General features: G+C 42.9%; 3 protein-coding genes across 3 annotated transcripts; all 3 read left to right on the top strand.

The window, feature by feature from the left end:
- Nucleotides 1–1,707: 1,707 nt before the first annotated feature.
- Nucleotides 1,708–2,052, top strand: LOC149148941 (uncharacterized). Its single transcript, XM_089442326.1, has one exon. The coding sequence runs from the start codon at nt 1,708–1,710 to the stop codon at nt 2,050–2,052; it is 345 nt and encodes a 114-aa protein (XP_089298452.1).
- Nucleotides 2,053–9,383: 7,331 nt separating this feature from the next.
- LOC149148940 (uncharacterized) lies at nt 9,384–9,956 on the top strand. The gene has a single exon (XM_089442325.1). The coding sequence runs from the start codon at nt 9,384–9,386 to the stop codon at nt 9,954–9,956; it is 573 nt and encodes a 190-aa protein (XP_089298451.1).
- Nucleotides 9,957–10,070: 114 nt separating this feature from the next.
- On the top strand, nt 10,071–13,595 carry LOC149148939 (uncharacterized). Its single transcript, XM_089442324.1, has one exon. The coding sequence runs from the start codon at nt 10,071–10,073 to the stop codon at nt 13,593–13,595; it is 3,525 nt and encodes a 1,174-aa protein (XP_089298450.1).
- The last annotated feature ends 7,298 nt before the right edge of the window (nt 13,596–20,893 follow it).

Here is a 20,893-nt window from a genome sequence, read left to right as displayed (position 1 = left end):
TTTATTTTCAACTCACCTGAAATGGTTAAAACCCACCTGACAAGAATGATGGGGTTCAGAAAGGGAGAGCTACCCATTAAATACCTAGGAACCATGCTCGATATAAGCTCGCTAAGGATAGCTAACTGGCAGCCCATTCTAGAGAAACTTAAGAGCAGATTAGAAAACTGGTCCTTTAGGACTCTGAATATAGTAGCTAGATTGGTGCTTCTTAAATCGACATTGCAATCAATCCCAATCTATCCCCTATCGGTTATGGCAGTTCCGAAAGTAGTCTGTGCCAAAATGATTGAAATCTACAGGAAATTCCTATGGGGAGGACCAAAACAGCAGAAGAAATGGGCCCTAAGTTCATGGAACAGCTTAACAAAAACAAAGGAGGAAGGGGGGTTAGGGCTAAGAGATCCATTGATCTTAAATCAAGTCCTAGCGGCGAAACTTTGGTGGCGGTGGATGAATGGAGGCAAAGATTTATGGAAGGAAATATGGACACTAAAATATAACATGCCCACAGCAGCTGAAGAAATTATGAGAAAGGAAGCGATGCCAAAAGGATCTACGATATGGGAACTGGCGAGCCAGAACAGAGACATCATAAATCGACATGCTTTTTGGGAAATAAGAAATGGAAGGACAACAAAATTCTAGGAGGAAGCCTGGCAACAGAGGGGAAGAATGGTGGAAATTCAGGAGCTGCAAAACATTTACAGGGAAGCCAAGGCCAAAGGCTTAATCCATGTCAAAGACTACTGGAAGGAAGGAGGAGAAAATGAGACGTGGAGGGAATGGAAAGGACCCGAATAATGGGATAATAACATCGATGAGGAGCTAAAAACTAGGATAATTAAGGAGATAGATTCAAGAAGGATTAAACACAGAAGTGGACCAGATATTCTCAGATGGGGCGGAACGACAAAAAGTACTTTTACAATCAAAGAAACATATACCATAAAGTCCAAGCAAGCATAGGGGGATCAGACACAAGAGTGGAAAGAATTATGGAAGAATAAGTGGTGGCCAAAGGTCACCATGTTTGTCTGGCTAGTGGGCAGGAGACGCATACTTACATGGGATCAAATCTAGAAAAGAGGGTTCCGGGGACCACCAAAATGTAGTTTATGTAAACAAAATGTCGAGATTCAGGAACATATCTTAAACTTCTGCCTGGTAGCTCAGCACCAATGGGAAGAGACCAGAAGCCTCTTTGGAAAGTCGAACCGAAACTCCCAGGACATAGTCCAAACTCTATTCCAATGGGGGAATGGACAATTTCAAAGCCCGATAGTCAGAAGAGCATGGAACCTGGTAGTGGGTTTTAACATATGGAACATCTGGAAATAGATAAATAGAAGGATTTTCCAAGGTAAGACCACCTCCCCTGAGGATTTATGGAAAAGAACTCAAAACCTAATAAGAGAAACAATTCTATCGGAAGCTTGGGATCAGGAAGATTGGAGAACTATGGAGGAAGAGAACTGTATTTTAAGAAGGCTAAACCTGGAACTTGGGATGGTTCACCCTTAACAACAAAAAACACATGGTACAAAGAACCAAAGCCCAACAGTGTTTATTCGCCCTCAGGATGGCTTCATCAAACTTAATTTTGACGGAGCATCAAAAGGAAATCCGGGACCTGCTGGATATGGCGGGATCTTTAGAGATAGCCAAGGCCAAACCAGATGGATCTATGCAGACAGAGGAGGTATAATGAGTAACAATGAAGCCGAGTTCATGGCTGCATATCAAGGAATCAGGATCGCAATAAGAAATGGATATATGAAACTAGAAATAGAAGGCGATTCAAATTTGGTAATAGAGACAATCAGAAAACTAAATCATGGCAAGTCATGGGAACAGGTGGCTAAGAGCTGGAGAATGACGGGTCTCATCCAGGACATAGAAGAATCAATGAAACGTATTGAGTATAAGGTTATTCATCATGTCAGAAGAGAAGGCAACAGACAAGCAGACTACCTGGCAAGCTGGGGATGTAACAAATCGGATGGAAAAGTAGATACCATATGGACAAATCAGCTGGCTATGACAAAATAGGAAAACTTAAATCGAATCACCAAACAAGATAATAATGATACAATATAGTTATAATCATGTTAACACACACACCCCGATCCGGGTGGAGAAAGGTGGAAGGCAAAACGTTATGATGGGATGTAGTAATGGGCAACACTCGCCACACCTCAAGGCTATCATTATAAGGCTAGCAGCGACGGCATGCAGAGCAGAACACAAACCAAGACAAGAAGCAGGAAGAATTATGAAAATGGCAGGGGAGAAGAACGACGATGATCATCTGATGCAGCAAGGGTTAGGTGGCGGTATACCTACAAGAGCAGGAGAAGGAAGGAGGACAGACATTCTGAAGACTGGAAAGGTGGCGGAGAGTGAAGCAGGTTGGCAGAGAGACCTTGGGCATCATCTTAAAAGAGAGCAAGACGGTATGGCAGAGGGAGGAAGGAAGGAAAGGCAGTTGAAGGAGGGAGAAGGGAGGAATACACGGAGGAAGCAGGAGCGAACGGAGGAAGAAGAAGGAAATTGCAGGGAAGCGAAAATGGAGATCGGGAAGTAGGAGTGCAGGGTGAAGGTGACTTTCGAGGTAGGGCAAAGCAGTAGGAGTAACAATAAGGGCAGAGCTTCAAGAAGAGGAAAAGGCAGGAGACGTAGGGGTCGTGGAATAACGTGGCAGGAGGACCATTTCGAGCCTGAGACACCGGTTTCAAACCAGTAGAAACGAGGACGACGTTCCTCAGAGAAGGTCGCTCAGGAAGCAAAGAAAGCATATATCAAAGGAACTAATGAGGAAATCAGAGGGATTATAGATGCTCTGGAGAATAAAATCCTGGAAGAGGCCTCTGATCCTGAAATGGGGGAATGGAACATCCTCATTCCGGACCTTGGGAATACAAGAGGGTGACTATCGTTATATAAGCAGGCACTGCATATGTATTGGGTTATGAAACATCTGTTAGCCAGAGCAATGGAGCAGGTCGCTGTAGAGATAACAGAGATAGCTCAAGGCCTGCCGGATATGAAAAAGGAGATGACAAATTTGCAGCTTATGATACGGAAGCAGGACAACAGAATGGAGGAAATCCGCGGCATGCTGAAGGAATTAACCAATGCAAAGCGTGAGGAGGAAATCAAGCAAGAAATCATGGTAGACTGAATGTTTTACTCTGTTATCTTTTGAATTTTCTTATAAGCATTAGAGAACCAGATAGTATGGGCAAATTTTGATATGTAATCGCTGCTAGGCTTTAAGAGACAGAATGCAGATAGGATGTTGTTTTGAATTTAATCATGATGATACTCCAGATAGGTTGGCAAGTTGACATACTCAGACTTTGGGTAACCAACAGACCCGGTTTCCCTCCGGGGCGGGTTGAGGTTACCCGCAACTGTATATTTTATTTTGACTGTATATAATAGAAATTGTCATACCGTAGCTTACAAATTTTCTTTCTTATCTAAATTTAAATATAAACTAAAAATAATATAAAAAATTAACATAAACTTTATTAATGTTATTCTATTCTCTTCTAGTAAAATTTATTTATAATATAACTAGATTCGTAGGAAAATTATTTATGTTTCTTAATTTTTTTTAGTTTTTCTATTACCAAAACTATATTGTCTTAAAATCTTAATTATGAGCAATTTGATGACAATAACATATATCCAAAAATATATTTTATGATTTCCATTACATAGATGGTGTACCCACACGACCAAAAATATGGTGAATGCTTATGAGAACTGAAAATATCATCAATATGAAGTAATATATGCATAATACATATAATAAACACCCAAATCCATCTAGATCTTATAGAAAATTACACATATCACAATTGGTTTAATTTCATTTTGACAAATCTCCAATATACACAGCAAAAAAAAAAACAAATAAACAAACTTTCTAATAAGCAGCCAATTGAAGAGGAAAACTGGAAGTAAATATCGCTGAAAGCAAAAATTGGAGCATAGATAAGGCATCCTTAGCTAGGGAAGGCATCATGCATTGCCTTCTCAATTCCTCTCTGAAAAACAAATCAACCACAAAACCCTCTAAATTACAATGAAAAACTCTCATTATATGTTTATTTTTCTTTTTAAGTTACATAAATTTTGAAATAAAAAAATAATAATAATAGACATAAATTAAAACTAATCTAACAAAAATGAAAGATACTAGTGAAAATGAACACCATCTGATGTTGCTTTCCCAATCATCAAATTATAAGTGGAGAGCTTGGGTTAAAATATTGCACAAACACTTTCTAAGATGCAATAAAGATAATAGATTATATTGTTTTATGAGTCATCTTAAGGTAACATACTCCTAACAAAAAATGAAACAATAGACTATATATCCATGCTATTTAATAGCAATATAGTTAAGAAATCTTTCAATTATAAAAATTATCCCTTCTTAAACCAACAATTCAATATAAATAACATATATATTTAATTCTAGTATCTATCAATTCAATACAAATAACATTCATACTTAATCCTAATAACTTTCAATAAAGAAATCTTTTCAAGAAAAAAAAAAAAGAAAAAAGAAAAAAACCGATACAAATTACATACGTGTATATGATAATAGTCCCTAAAAAAATCTTTAAATAAATAAATAAAAATACAAATTACATACCTAATAACCAAGTGGATAGTTAGACATGTTGTTAGCAGCTTGTTGACCTACCAAGTACATGTTGTTAGCAGCTTTTTGACCTAGACCTTTTTTATAGTAGTTAATGTAAACAAAACAAATGGACGAGAATTCATTCAACCATATCTATAAGTGGAAAAGCAAGCACCCACCCTTCACTTTCCTTAGCTTCTTCACGCTCTAAATATAGAAGTCTAGCTATGCATCAAGGTTGTAAATGATACAAGTCTAGCGATGCATTAAGGTTGTAAATGATACAGTCGGTGATTAGGTTCTCCCTTATTAAATACATCTCAAATTTAATACCTAAAATGTGATGCCCCTCGTGAGGTATAATGTTGGTAAATTAGTAAATTTAACTGTGAGATAAACTTTGTTGATGAAATATAAAAACTCTGTTGTTAAGTATTGTTAACCATTATGGTAATTAATTGTGTTAGTATTATTCAATTTGAGTATATGATTAACTGTGGCTAATCACTGTGGAGGTGGTTAAACAAAAAGAAACCCTAACTACCTTGAGGGGGCAGTTGAGACACCAAGAGGAAAAAAGGGAAAATGCCAAGTTTGGTTAGGATCAGATGGGAGAAGAAAAAAGAAAGTGCTATGTCTGGTAGGGACCAGATGGCATGTTGTGAGGAAGAGAATTCCTGTATTTGCTATGTCTGGTTAGGATCAGATAGCGAGATCTGGCATAGCCAGTGAAATTGCAGACGAGATCTGCAGGTGTGCTTGGGGGTGGAAGATCGAGAAGGATCTTCCTACGGACGGGTGGTTGACAAGCATTTCATACAGGTTTGCGGCTAAACAGGTATGGCTTATTAAGTTAATTAACTGAGAAATGACTTTATTTATCTGTGGTGAGTAAACCAAAACAGAGGGAAACAAACTGCTTATTTTCTTAAAAAAAAAGAACTCTCTTTATGCTCGGCATAGACCGTATTTTTAATCCTATTCAAGAATGCAAGCGTTGAATACATATACAGAGCAGAGAACTTGTATTACAGTCAGTAAAACAAATATTGATCAGATAGGAACTAGTTAATCCTACTCTATAATTTCTAGAGCGAATAATATTTAAAGAAACAAAAAAAACGAACCATAACAGCATAGATATGTCTCTTATTCCGAATCCAAGTAGTAATGAACAGTGGAAAACTTAAACTATTAAACAAGCAAGAGCGGCCGAACATTCGTCGGCAGTCTAGAGTAAAAACTCTGGTGTGATAACAGTATCCCTGCTAATACATAAGTAAAACAACTGTCTGAGATTATGTACAAGCATATTATAAATATAACTTACAGGGGAAGAGATTCCTGTTCGTGTAACAAAGGAAAGATCAACATATTATGCATGCACGTAGTTATTTGCAAAGATTCAGGCCCTAAGGTGTCACTACTGCGGGGGCGTAAGCGTATGCTTAGCCGGCAGGGCACCATGGCCGAAACAAAACCAAGATCTGACCACTACAAATAATTAATATAACTGACAAGAAATCGAATGGCGACTCGTATAACAAACGAGTTCAAATAAAAGCTGTGGAGAAAGCGATGCACACCGAGAACATTTTGAATGCAGAGCCTTAGCTATACCAAAATACCAGTATCACAAAAACAAGTTTGTAGCCGAAACAATAAAGGATTAATATTATAAAACCGTAACAATATTTCCAAGAAGCAACGTCCGTAAGCCGGGCAGATACTAGATTAAGAACAGTACACATATATACAATTAACCGGCGAACCGTGCCTAGGCGGAGTTCCGCCTGAGTTTGAGCATTAAACAAAACAACTAGATACAATAACCATACAAACTAGGAAAAATGAATCATGTAGTTCCTCAGTAAAGAAACCCTGGACGCATGGCGGAGGAATTGATTATAAGAACAAGAACCCCGGCATCCCTGTTCAGTGGAACAATGGTTCAGACAATGTCCTGTGAAAAGAATACGAAAGCAGGACCTATGGGAAACAACCCGCTCTTACCTGCAGCAGGACGGCTGAGGGTGAAAGAGCCAGACCTTTTTCCAACGCCGACTGGTTGTTGAAGCACCCTCCTGAAACATTAAGACAATTAAACTGTGAACCTTATCGGAATGGCTGAGAACAATGGCAAAAATAATTAGCAGCGGAAATGGTTAAGTCTGAAATCATTAGGATTGTCTTTGAAACGACCTTACCTGAGCCGAAAGGAGAGGCCGCAGCATCTCATCGTGCTCTGGGCTGAGGGTGAAACTCCGGTATGGCAGAGAGCCACCAAGACTTCGGCAGCACACAGTCGCGCCGAAGACTTCGGTAGCATACAGTCGCTCCGAAATGGAAACAATAACAAGTCGAAAATGAAATGACTCTTAAATATTTCATTGCAAAACCCTGCCTCGTGGCATAACCTCAACCTTCGATCTGACTGAGCTTCCCTCCACCGTCTGATTGGTAAGGAGGAACCGGGAAGAGTTTCAAGCGCGAAACGGTAAGATCGAGGTACTCGGCCTCATAGCGCTTGGAGTCTGGGGTCACGCCACCGCACATGGCGGTGCAAAGGCTGACCATTGATCTAGCCAGGTGGACGACATACAGCAAGCAAGCGCTGTAAGCGGCAGAGCATCACCGCATCCGCGTCTCGAAAAGGCAACTCAGTACAACACCTGGTAAATGCCATAAAGGTTGCATTTAATAAGGTGAACAGTCCACAGTACCCGGGACTTACCGTGGCTTCGAAACCCATGACCGCCACATATCAAAATTAATATATATATACCTTTTAATAAACGGGTATGGGGAATCGATTAACCATGCATGCATGTAATCCAAAGTATAACCATTACAATATGTCGAGTGGAGTTTTAGTCGTGCTGATTAGGATGTGCGTGCCATTATATATATACACATATATGTCAAATGCACGGAAAATCTCAATACAAGGTTTATATGCATGTTATATTGTAAGTTGGTAAGTAGGAAATAAAAAAAAATTTACCTCTGTGATAGAGTGTGACATAAAATCTAATACTATTTTTTATATAGATGGGTGGCTATATCTGTATTTTATGAAATATTATTTATTTTTTATTGGCTATGGTAGATAATAATTATTAATTAATTTTAATTTAATATTTATTAAATAATTATATATTTAATATAAATTTTAAATATTATTAATAATGTATTTATTTTAAGAGAAGAAAAATGACGGACGGCAGCTCTGGCGATTCGGTTCTGCGGCGAGCTTCTTTGACCTGATCCTTCCTGCGCGCCTGTGCCTGGCAGCGTCGCTGCTAGGCTCGCGCTCTCCCTCTGCTGATCCCCTCTTTGTCTGGGGCCTTCTGCCCTTCTTTTCTGCCTTCGGGCCTCTGCCCTCTCCCCTCACCGGGGACTCCCCCGGTTCCCCTCTTGAATCCCTCGATCCCCTCAAATGCCTGACATGGATCCATCACTTCAGGATCCGGAAGATCTGGAAAAAACTTTCGCTTCTCTCATCCCTGAGAATGCAGCAGATAAAATCCGCCCTACAACTTCTAAGTTCATCAAGAAGTTAGACGAAATCCCAGAAGTCTCGCTCCCTCCTTCCCTTCCGAGGAGTGCAGCAGTCGCCTTAGCAGAACGAGGCCTGGTAGGCCAGTTCACGGGATTGTGGCCTTCTCCTCGATCAATCCAAAGATGGGTCGAGAGAAACTGGAACTCGATACTGCAAGGGAAAATAGCAATCAGGTTCTGCGGGAGGGGGTTTTACACCTTCCTTTTTGAATTAATGGAGGATCGTAACCTCATCTTCAGAAACGACCCCTATTTCATGGACCCTCGGGGCCTTTATCTTAACAGATGGACCCCTGATTTCGATCCAGAGATGGACGTCCCCAGCGCTGTCCCCGTCTGGGTTCGCCTGCCCCATTTGCCGCTACATTGCTGGGGGGACGAATCAGTGAAAGCCATAGGGAATGCCGTCGGAAAATATATTGACAGATTCGAACCAAAGGAGAACATGCATGCCTGTGCGCGGATATGTGTCGAAGTAGATCTTGGTAAGGGACTGCCGGAAGCAATCAAACTCAAAGTTGATCAGTGGACGCACATACAGCAAGTGGACTACGAGCAGCTGCCATTCAAGTGCAAGGTATGTCACGAATATGGGCATTTCGCCAATAGATGTAGCAAATCTAAATCAAATGTTTCTGAAGGCAATGTAGAAGCTCCTGAAGAAGCTTGGGAAATAGTCAAAAAGAAAAAATCAAACCCCCCTCTCGGCCCATCCTCTAAGCCCCACCTTGAAAATCCCTTCCCCCCCTCCCAACCCTCTGGATCTGGCCCTTCCTTCCCCCCCTCCTCCAACCCTTTTGAATCCTTGTCTGCAGAGGAACCCACATCCCCCCCCATCCCCGCGAGGCCCCATGGTAACCCCTTCCCATATCTCTCCCCCCCAGCCCTCCCCTCCCCCGACAGTGGAAAGAATCTTAACCAGGAACAAATCAAAGGAAAACAACCTATCCACCGACCCTCCCAGAAAAGTTGGAAGGAAGTCAAACAAAGAGATAAGGGATGAAAACGCTGCAAAAGAAATGGCCACCGGGACCCAACAACCAATGGACACATACCTAGATAAAACTAAAGGAAGTGGAGAAAAAATGAAAGAGAAAAGCGGGGCTCACAACAAACAAGGTAAATGATGATATTGGTCTCCTAGAACTGTAGGGGGATGGGCTCCTCCCTAAAAGCAAATGCAGTCCGAGATCTTCTCAAATCTGAACATCCAGACATTCTCCTTCTTCAGGAGACCAAAATCACGGAACAGGAATTTCAAAATAACATAAAAAAAAGCAGAAGTTATGAAGGAATAGCATCGAGTGCAGTGGGCGCCTCAGGGGGCATAGGGACAATATGGGACAAAAACAAATGGAAACTTAAAGATCAAATGCAGAACAGATGGTGGATAAGATCAGACATGCAAAACATAGCCTCGAAAGAAGAATTCTCAATATACAACATCTACGCCCCCAACCATTATAGAGATAAAACCTCATGTTGGGATTCAATCACCTCAGATATTATGATTGTTCAGGGAAGGAACATTTTCCTTGGAGGAGATCTAAATCTTATAAGGAATGCTGATGAGAAGCTAGGAGGAAACTTCTTTGCTGATCCCTCAAGAGATTCTTTAGAAGAAATCATTCAAGCCCATAACTTAGTGGGCATACCTCCGCAAAATGGGCGTTTCACTTGGTCAAATAAAAGAACAGGCAGCAATAACATAAAAGAGAGGTTAGACTGAATACTCGTCCAAGAGAGAATAGTGGCAAGATACCCAAGTATCCAAAGCAAAATAATCCAAGGATACATCTCAGACCATAAACCAGTGGCTTTGACTCTTGATAAAGGAAAGAACATGGGACCACTTCCATTTAAATATAATAAGGCCTGGGACAGCAGCGATGAATTCAGAAACTTGATCAAGGAACAATGGGCAAAAGAAGTTTTGGGCTCTCCTCATTACATCTGGGAAGCTAAGCTCAAGTCTCTCAGGATTGCCATTAAACATTGGGCAAAAAATCATGCAACAGAGGAAGGCAAAAAAAGAATTGAACTCCAGGCAAAGCTGGAACAATGGAGCCAAGAAAAAGAAAGAAGTCAGGACACAGAAGAAGATCAAGCCAAAGAAAACGAAATGTATAAAGAGCTGTATAAACAGAACAGAAAGGAGGAAGAAGAGCAAAGGCAAAAGTCTCGCTGTCTTTGGCTCAAAGCTGGAGACAAAAATACCTCTTTTTTTCACAACAGCCTTAAGCTCAGGCGGGCAGGGAATCATATAGAGAGAATTATGATGGAAGGAAGTGAACTCAGAGAACAAGAGGAAATAAAGGAGGCAGCGTCCCGGCATTTCCGCGCTCTCCTAACAGCTGACCCTCAATATATTGATAACTCAGATTTCCTTAGCATAATTGAAAATAAAATTTCAGTAGCTCAAAATGCCGAGTTGGAGAAAGAAATCACGACAGAGGAGATCGAGTGGTCAATCTTCAGCATGGCTATGGACAAGGCTCCGGGCCCTGATGGGTTCACTATGGCATTTTATAGAAACCATTGGGAAGTTATCAAAAAGGATTACATCAGAATGGCTAAGAATTTCTTTTTGAAATGCAAAATGGGCAGCAGCATCAAATCTTCCCATTTAGCCCTCATCCCCAAAGACCCTAATCCCCAATCCTTTGATAGATTCCGACCTATATCCCTGTGCAATGTCTCCTATAAAATCATCACCAAAATCTTAGCTAACAGGTTAAAAAAGATTCTTCCTTCCCTTATCTCTGAGAATCAAGGAGGCTTCGTTCCTGGAAGACAAATAACGGACAATGTTATTATTATCCAAGAGGCAATTCACAGCAGCATAAATAGGAAGGAAAGGGGCATGATCATCAAACTAGATATGGTGAATGCTTTTGACCGCGTTAATCACCAATTCCTTCAGGCGGTCCTAAAGAAATTTGGCATTTCCGAGATCTTCATCAGCAGGGTCATGGAATGCATCTCATTCACCTGGACATCCCCCCTCATTAATGGCAGGCCCAACAATTCCTTCAAAAGCTCAAGGGGTTTGAGGCAAGGATGCCCGCTCTCTCCCTTGCTCTACATCATCATGGCCGAAACTCTAAGCATACACCTGGAGAATTTGCGCAGGCTAAAAGAAATAACAGGTGTCACCATAGTCCGGGGAACCAAGGGAATAAACCACTCCCTCTTCGCTGATGATACTCTTCTAATTGGAGGCGCTTCCAGTCTCATGGCTAGGAGGTTCAAGAACACGTTAGAACTCTTTCTTCAAGCTTCTGGAGGCAAGCTAAACAATAATAAGTGCATGATCTACACATGGAATGTTCCCAGGCATGTCATTCAAAGAATCTCCATAATCTTGGAAATCCCGGCTCAAAGGAACTGGACACACTTCATATATTTGGGGTTACCATTAGCCAAGGAAAAGGTCAAAACCGAAATCTGGGTCAAGCTAATTGAGAAGCTGAGAGGGAAGCTTCAGAGCTGGGGGGTGTCTTGGCTCAACCTGGCTGGCAGAACAATTCTTATCAAAGCCATCCTTTCAGCCCTCCCAATCTATCAGTTTGCAACCACCCTCGCCCCGGCCAGCATTCATAAACACATGGAACTTATCATCAGAAGCTTCTTGTGGCAAGGAGGCAGGCAGGAATCAAAAAAGTTCAGCCTAGTAAAGTGGGAACAGGTCATCTTACCCTTCGAGAAAGGAGGGCTAGGAATAAGAATCCCAAGATTAGCCAACATGGCCATGGGCTTTAAATTGATCTGGAGAATTCTCAACGAAAAAGGAGCCTGGTGGACAGAGGTCATCAAAAAGAAATACTTGAATGGGGCCAACTCCAATATCCTTTCAGAATCCATCATTGATAGGCAGTGCACCCCAGTATGGAAGCTTGTAAAAAAAACTCTCCCTCACTTCAAAGCCTGTATCTCAAGAGTCCCGGGCAATGGCAGAAACATCAACATATGGGCGGACAGAATAATGGGCTCAGAAGCAAGGGAAGCCCTCACAAACTTCAGGCCCCTGCAACGGTGGATGATAGAGGAAAATCTCAAGACCCTCTATGATATCTCCTCCTGGGATCAAAACAGTTGGATAGGTTGGAAGTCTATCTCCCTTCCTAACGATCTTAAGAACCTTTGGTTTGATCTTAAGATATCACTCATAGGCTCAACTCCCCTTAATAGAATGTCAGAAGACAAATATGTTTGGGACTCCAATGGTGGAAGCTACACAGTCAAAGAGGGTTATAAAGTCCTTCAAAGCGCCTCAGCAATAAACAACTGGCCTCTCCACAAAGTGGCTTGGAAAACTGAATGCCTTCCAAAGGTAAAATTCTTCAATTGGACCCTCCTCAACAGCAAAATTCTCACAGCGGAAAATCTAAGGAAAAAGGGTATCCATGGTCCCTCAATCTGCTGTCTGTGTAGGGCAGCGGAAGAAAGCTGTAACCATCTTTTTCTAGAGTGCTCCTTTGCGCGGACTTGCTGGAAGCTCATCACTAGCCCGTTGATCATAGGCGATCTCCCCAATCAGATGGCTCTCCTTCAGAAAAATTGGGGAAATAGCTATCCCCTTCCCAAAAAAGGCAAGACCCTGGCTAAAAGGTTGTGGAACAGCATTCCCTCAAACCTGTGCTGGCAGATTTGGAACGCCAGAAACAAAAGCATTTTCAATAACAAGATTCCCAGCGTCTCCAACACAATGGCAAAAACAATTGCGCTCATCTCAGAGACCATTGAGGCGAATGGAATAACCCATGATGATTCGAAACCGGGAGACCCAAGAGAAACAGAGTGGATGAGCAAATTCAGCTATGAAGCAAGAATCCAAAAAACAGTAAGCACAGGCAAAGGAAATTCTGATTGGAAGTTGAGAGGGACCAAAGAGGAAATCAGAGATTGGATACAAAAGCAAAGGAGGCCCTCCCTACAATTCGACGGGGCCTCAAAAAATAACCCGGGCCAAGCTGGAGCTGGAGGAATCATTAAAGACCTCCAAGGTAAAACAATAGTAACCTACGAGTGGGGATTGAGATCAATGTCTAACAACAAGGCAGAGGCCTATAGCCTCCTCCTGGGGACCTCTATAGCAAGAAAACTTGGCCTTCACAACCTGCTAATTATGGGAGATTCAGCTATTATCATAGCAGCCATGGTTTCTGGAAAGGATTTCAATCAAATGGCTTTGAACAACACCAAATACAGGGTTATGGACAATATCAAGGAAATAAGCGGGGCCATCTTCAAGCACGTTCTAAGGGGAAGCAATGCAGAGGCCGATGAACAGGCCAACAAGGCAATTAGCAGACAGATAGGTCAGGTCAGAGAAAATGATGATGTCTATGACAAAGCCATCCCTTAAGCTCTTCCATCCGAGTCACCTCAGGCTTCACTCTCCTCGAAATTGGTTTTTCATCGAATCTCCTTATCCCCTGCAAAATCTCCTCGACTGCACAAATCGGTACCTCAAAAACCAGATCCGCCCCCCTGCATCGATTCATATCACATCAATCAGCCACTCCAACGAGTCTCAGGCACCCTCAGCAGACATTCTCTGCCTTGACGCTCTGGATCATCTCCTCGGTACCCTCTCCGCTCGCAGTAAGATCTTTTCTGGGGATCTCAGTCTTGTCAAGAGCCGACCCTCCCAGAAATGGTCCAAGCACCTGAGGAACCTTCATCTTCTTATTTATAGCAGCTCGGGCCTCAGCGATCTCTCATTCTTCAGCACTGCAAGGACTCTTCGTTGCGCTCTCATCAAGCATAGGCTCCCTCCTGAAGCGGCTCGCAATCACCGGGAGCTTGATCCTCGTTCCCTGACTGTGGTAATCTCAGGTTTCCTCATTGTTGTTTTAAAGTTTGCTAACTGGTGGTTTTTTGGATGTAGCAGCGCCGCTCGAGTCCCTCCGCTCCCAAGTCATTTCATCCCTCCCTGTGTTGCTCCGCTCCCCTCTTCTCTGGACTATCCTCTCCCTCATATCGCTTCCCTCCCTGGTTCTTTCCCCCTCCCAGGAATTGGCCCGCTTCCTCAAATTGCTGATACTCTTCTACAGATTACTAAGATGGCGGATCAGCAGGACCAGCCAAATGCCCAGGAGCCCGCCAACAATCCTTTAAACAGGATCTTTAACAACAACGAGTGCACTATGTGCAAAGCGCATACATTCATGATCAACCGTTTTGTCAAACATTTCAATGAACTCAAGGATGATTACCAGGCAGATAGCAGATCGAAACGGAAGAAGCTGGAGAAGTGAAAAGCAGAGATCGAGGCGTTGAAGGAGAGGTGCAGCCATCTGGAGGAAGCCATAGAGCATATCCGAACTCTCACTCAGAGTTTTCAAACGGAGGCTTCAACTAAAGCCAGCGCCAGGAAAGATCCTCTTCCCGATGATTCGGTCACTCAGAAACTTCCCTAGGAGCTATGGAATGTAAATTTTGTTGGCTTGGCGGTTCTTTTGTACGGCAATATAGCCGTTACTTCTTTGCTTTCAGTTATCCTAGAAGTAGCAATGAGGAAAAAGGGTCTGCGAACCTGTTTTTGATCCTCATCTCTCAAATCTACCATATTTATGTACTAGAACTTTGTTCCTGATGGTTTTTATAATACACAAGTAACCGATTCTGTTTAAAAAAATAAAAATAAAAAAAATAATGTATTTATTTTAATAAATATATTTTTATTTTTATATATTTTAATTTTTTTTTTAACAGAATCGGTTACTTTTGTATTATAAAAACCAACGGGAACAGAGTTCTAGTACATAAATATAGTAAATTTGAGAGATGAGGTTCAAAAACGGGTTCGCAGACCCTGTTTCCTCATTGCTACTTCTAGTATGACTGAAAGCAAAGTAGTAACGGCTATATTGCCGTACATAAGAACCGCCAATCCAACAAAATTTACATTCCATGGCTCCTAGGGAAGTTTCTGAGTGACCGAATCGTCAGGAAGAGGTTCTTTCCTGGCGCTAGCTTTAGTTGAAGCCTCTGCTTGGAAACTCTGAGTGAGAGAACGGATATGCTCGATGGCTTCCTCAAGATGACTGCATCTCTCCTTCAACGCCTCGATCTCTGCCTTGCGCTTCTCCAGCTTCTTTCGTTTCGACCTGCTATCAGCCTGGTAGTCATCCTTCAGCTCATTAAAATGCTTGACAAAACGGTTGATCATGAATGTATGCGTTTTGCACATAGTGCACTCGCTGTTGTTGAAGATCCTTTCTAAGGGGTTGTTGGCCTGCTCCTGGGCATTAGGCTGATCCGCCATCTTGGTGGACTGAATAAAAGAATCCGCAATTTGAAGAAGGGAAGCGGTGAGTGAGAGAGGATAAGCCAGAGAAGGAGGGAGCGGAGCAGCACAGGGAGGGATGAAATGAGATGGGAGCTGAGGGGCTCGATGTGCTCTGTTGAAACCAAAAAACCACCAGTTAGCAAAATTTAAAATAACAGAGATGGAACCGGAGGTTACCACATTCAGGGGACGAGAATCATGCTCCTGATGATTGCCATTCGCTTCAGGAGGGAGCCCACGCTTGATAAGAACGCACTGAGGAGTCCAGGCAGCGCAGAGGAGTGAGAGGTCGCTGAGACCCGGGCTGCTATAAATAGAGTGATGAAGGTTCCTTGATCGCTTGGACCAGTTCTGGGAGGGACGGATCTTGACATGACTAAGATCCTCAGGATAGATCTTACAGCGTGCGAAGATGGTACCGGGGTGGTGATTCGGCATGTTGAGGCAGAGAACGACTGCTAAGGAGGCCTGATATTCATGGGAGCGGCTGTTTGATATGGTGTGGATCGGTGCAGGGGGGCGGATCTGATTTATGGAGTACTGGTTTGTGCAGTCGAGAGGATTTTGCAGGGGATAAGGAGATTCGATGGGATACCAATTTCGAGGAGTGTGCGAACTGAGGTGACTCGGCTGGAGGAGCTTATGGGATGGCTTTGTCATAGACATCATTGTTTTCTCTGACCTGACCTGTCCGTCTACTGATTGCTTTGTTGGCCTGTTCATCGGCCTCTGCATTGTTTCCTCTTAGAACGTGCTTGAAGATGGCCCCGCTGATTTCCTTGATATTGTCCATAACCCTGTATTTGATGCTGTTCAAAGCCATTTGATTGAAGTCCCTTCCAGAAACCATGGCCGCTATAATGATAGCTGAATCTCCCATAATTAACAGGTTTTGAAGACCAAGTTTTCTTGCAATAGAGGTCCCCAGAAGGAGGCTGTAGGCCTCTGCCTTATTATTAGACATTGATCCCAAACCCCATTCATAGGTTACTATTGTTTTACCTTGGAGGTCTTTAATGATTCCTCCAGCTCCTGCTTGGCCCGGATTATTCTTTGAGGCCCCGTCAAAATGTAAGGAGGGCCTCCCTTGCTTTTGTATCCAATCTCTAATTTCTTCTTTCGTCCCTCTCAACTTCCAATCCGACTTTCCTTTGCCTGTGCTTACTGTTTTTTGAATTCTTACTTCATATCTGAATTTGCTCATCCACTCTGTTTCTCTTGGGTCTTCCGAATTTGTCTCATCCTGGGTTATTCCATTCGCCTCAATGGTCTCTGAGATGAGCGCGATTGTTTTTGCTGTTGTGTTGGAGATGTTGGGGACCTTGTTATTGAAAATGCACTTGTTTCTGGCGTTCCAAATCTGTCAGCACAGGTTTGAGGGAATGCTGTTCCACAACCTTTTAGCCAAGGACTTGCCTTTTTTGGGGAGGGGATAGCTATTTCCCCAGTTTTTCTGCAGGAGAGCCATCTGAGTGGGGAGATCGCCTATGATCAAAGGGCTAGTAATGATCTTCCAGCAAGTCTGCGCAAAGGAGCATTCAAGAAAGAGGTGGCTACAGCTTTCTTCCGACGCCCTACACAAGCAGCAGATTGAGGGGCCATGTATACCCTTTTTCCTTAGATTTTCCGCTGTGAGGATTTTGCTGTTGAGGAGGGTCCAATTAAAGTATTTGACTTTTGGGAGGCTTTCAGTTTTCCAAGCCACTTTGTGGAGAGGCCAGTTGTTTATTGCTGAGGCGCTTTGAAGGACTTTATAACCTTCTTTGACTGTGTAGCTTCCACCATTGGAGTCCCAGACATATTTATCTTCTCTCATTCTATTAATGGGGGCGGATCCTATGAGAGATATCTTGAGATCAGACCAAAGGTTCTTAAGATCATTGGGAGGGGAGATAGACTTCCAGCCTATCCAACTATTTTGGTCCCAGGAGGAAATGTCATAGAGTGTCTTGAGATTTCCCTCTGTCATCCACCGTTGCAGGGGCCTGAGGTTTATGAGGGCTTCCCTTGCCTCTGATCCCATTATTCTGTCCGCCCATATGTTGATGTTTTTACCATTGCCCGGGACTCTTGAGATGCAGGCTTTGAAGTGAGGGAGAATTTTTTTAATAAGCTTCCATACCGGGGTGCACTGTCTGTCAATGATGGATTCTGAGAGGATGTTGGAGTTGGCCCCATTCAAGTATTTCTTTTTGATAACCTCTGTCCACCAAGCCCCATTTTCGTTGAGAATTCTCCATATCAATTTGAAGCCCATGGCCATGTTGGCGAGTCTTGGGATTCTTATTGCAAGGCCTCCTTTTTCGAAGGGTAAGATGACCTGTTCCCACTTAACTAGGCTGAATTTTTTTGATTCCTGCCTGCCTCCTTGCCATAAGAAGCTCCTAATGATAAGTTCCATATGTTTGTGTATGCTTGCCGGAGCAAGGGTGGTTGCAAACTGATAGATTGGGAGGGCTGAAAGGATGGATTTGATGAGAATTGCTCTGCCTGCCAGGTTAAGCCAAGACACCCCCCAGCTCTGAAGCTTCCCTCTCAGCTTCTCAATTATCTTGATCCAGATTTCGGTTTTGACCTTTTCCTTGGCTAAGGGTAACCCCAAGTAAGTGAAGTATGTCCAGTTCCTTTGAGCCAGGATTTCCAAGATTGTGGAGATTCTTTGAATGATATGCCTGGGGACATTCCATGTATAGATCATGCACTTATTATTGTTTAACTTACCTCCAGATGCTTGAAGAAAGAGATCCAGCGTGCTCTTGAATCTCCTGGCCATGAGGCTGGAAGCGCCTCCAATTAGAAGAGTATCGTCAGCGAAGAGGGAGTGATTTATTCCCTTGGTTCCCCGAACAATTGTGACCCCTGTTATCTCTCTTAGCCTGCGCAAATTCTCCAGGTGTATACTAAGCGTTTCAGCCATGATGATATAGAGGAAGGGAGAAAGCGAGCATCCTTGCCTCAAACCCCTTGAGCTTTTGAAGGAATTGCAGGGCCTGCCATTAATGAGGGGAGCTGTCCAAGTGAGTGAGATGCATTCCATGACCCAGCTGATGAAGGTCTCGGAAATGCCAAATTTCTTTAGGGCTGCCTGAAGGAATTGATGATTGACACGGTCAAAGGCATTCGCCATATCAAGCTTGATGATCATGCCCCTTTCCTTCCTATTTATGCTGCTGTGTATTGCCTCCTGGATAAGGATAACATTGTCCGTTATTTGTCTTCCAGGAACGAAGCCTCCTTGATTCTCAGAGATAAGGGAGGGGAGGATCTTTTTTAATCTGTTAGCTAGGATTTTAGTGATAACTTTATAAGAGACATTGCACAGGGATATTGGCCGGAATCTATCAAAGGTTTGGGGATTAGGATCTTTGGGAATGAGGGCTAAGTGGGAAGATTTGATGCTGCTGCCCATTTTGCATTTCGTAAAGAAATTCTTAGCCATTCTGATGTAATCCTTCTTGATAACTTCCCAATGGTTTCTATAAAAGGCCACAGTGAACCCATCTGGCCCCGGAGCCTTGTCCATAGCCATGCTGAAGATTGACCCCTCAATTTCCTCTGTCGTGATTTCTTTTTCCAAATCGGCATTTTGGGCTTCTGAGATTTTATTTTCAATTATGCTAAGGAAGTCTGAGTTATCCATATATTGAGGATCAGCAGTTAGGAGATCGCTGAAGTGCTGGGTCGCTGCATCCTTAATTTCCTCTTGTTCTCTGAGTTCCCTTCCGTCCATCATAATTCTCTCAATTTGATTCCCTGCCCTCCTGAGCTTAAGGCAGTTATGAAAAAAGGAGGTGTTTTTGTCTCCCGCTTTGAGCCAAAGACATCTAGACTTCTGCCTTTGCTCTTCTTCCTCCTTTCTATTCTGTTTATACAGCTCTTTATATATTTCGTTTTCTTTTGCTTGATCTTCTTCTGTGTCCTGACTTTTTTTCTTTTCTTGGCTCCATTGTTCCAGCTTTGCCTGGAGTTCAATTCTTTTTTTGCCTTCCTCTGTTGCGTGGTTTTTTGCCCAATGTTTAATGGCAATTCTGAGAGACTTGAGCTTAGCTTCCCAGATGTAATGAGGAGATCCCACTACCTCTTTTGCCCATTGTTCCTTGATTAGTTTCCTGAATTCTTCGCTGCTGTCCCAGGCCTTATTATATTTAAATGGGAGCGGTCCCATATTCTTTCCTTTATCAAGAGTCAAAGCCACTGGCTTGTGGTCTGAAATGTAGCCTTGGATTATTTTGCTTTGGATATTTGGGTATCTTGCCACTATTCTCTCTTGGATGAGAATTCGATCTAACCTCTCTTTTATATTATTGCTGCCTGTTCTCTTATTTGACCAAGTGAAGCGTCCATTTTGCGGAGGGATGTCCACTAAGTTATGGGCTTGAATAATTCCTTCTAAGGAATCTCTTGAGGGATCAGCAAAGAAGCTTCCTCCTAGCTTCTCATCAGCATTTCTTATAAGGATTAGATCTCCTCCCAGGAAAATGTTCCTTCCCTGCACATTCAAAAGATCCGAGGTGATTGAATCCCAACATGAAGCTTCGTCTCTGTAATGGTTGGGGGCGTAGATATTGTATATTGAAAATTCTTCTTTCGAGGCTGTATTTTGCATGTCTGATCTTATCCACCATCTGTTCTGCAATTGACCTTTGAGATTCCATTTGTTTTTGTCCCATAATGTCCCAATGCCCCCTGATGCACCCACTGCGCTTAGTGCTATTCCTTCATAACTTCTGTATTTCTTTATATGATTTTGAAATTCTTGGTCCGTGATTTTGGACTCCTGAAGAAGGAGGATGTCTGGGTGTTCAGCTTTTAGAAGGTCTCGGACTGCATTTGCTTTTAGGGAGGAGCCCATCCCCCTACAATTCCAGGAGACCAAAATCATTATTTACCTTGTTTGTTCTAAGCCCCGCTTTTCTCTTTCATTTTTCCCCACTTCCTTTAGTTTTATCTAGGTATGTTTCCATTGGTTGCTGGGTCCCGGTGGCCATTTCCTTTGCAGCGTTTTCATCCCTTATCTCTTTATTTGACTTCCTTCCAACTTTTCTGGGGGGGTCGGTGGAGAGGTTGTTTTCCTTTGATTTGTTCCTAGTTAAGATTCTTTCTACTGTCGGGGGAGGGGAGGGCTGGGGGGGGAGATATGGGAGGGGGTTACCATGGGGCCTCGCGGGGATGGTGGAGGGGATGGGGGATCCTCTGCAGACAAGGATTTGAAAGGGTTAGAGGAGGAGGGGAAGGAAGGCCCAGATCCAGAGGGTTGGGAGGAGGGGAAGGGGTTTTCCAGGGGGGGCTTAGAGGAGGGGCCAGGAGGGGGGTTTGATTTTTTCTTTTTGACTATTTCCCAATCTTCTTCCGGAGCTTCTACATTGCCT

Source organism: Pinus tabuliformis, chromosome 9 (genome assembly GCF_031772625.1).
Source record: "Pinus tabuliformis cultivar Carrire ecotype Pingquan chromosome 9, CPIR1, whole genome shotgun sequence".
NCBI classification, from domain to species: Eukaryota; Viridiplantae; Streptophyta; class Pinopsida; order Pinales; family Pinaceae; genus Pinus; species Pinus tabuliformis.
This window is presented reverse-complemented; position numbering and strand designations above follow the sequence as displayed.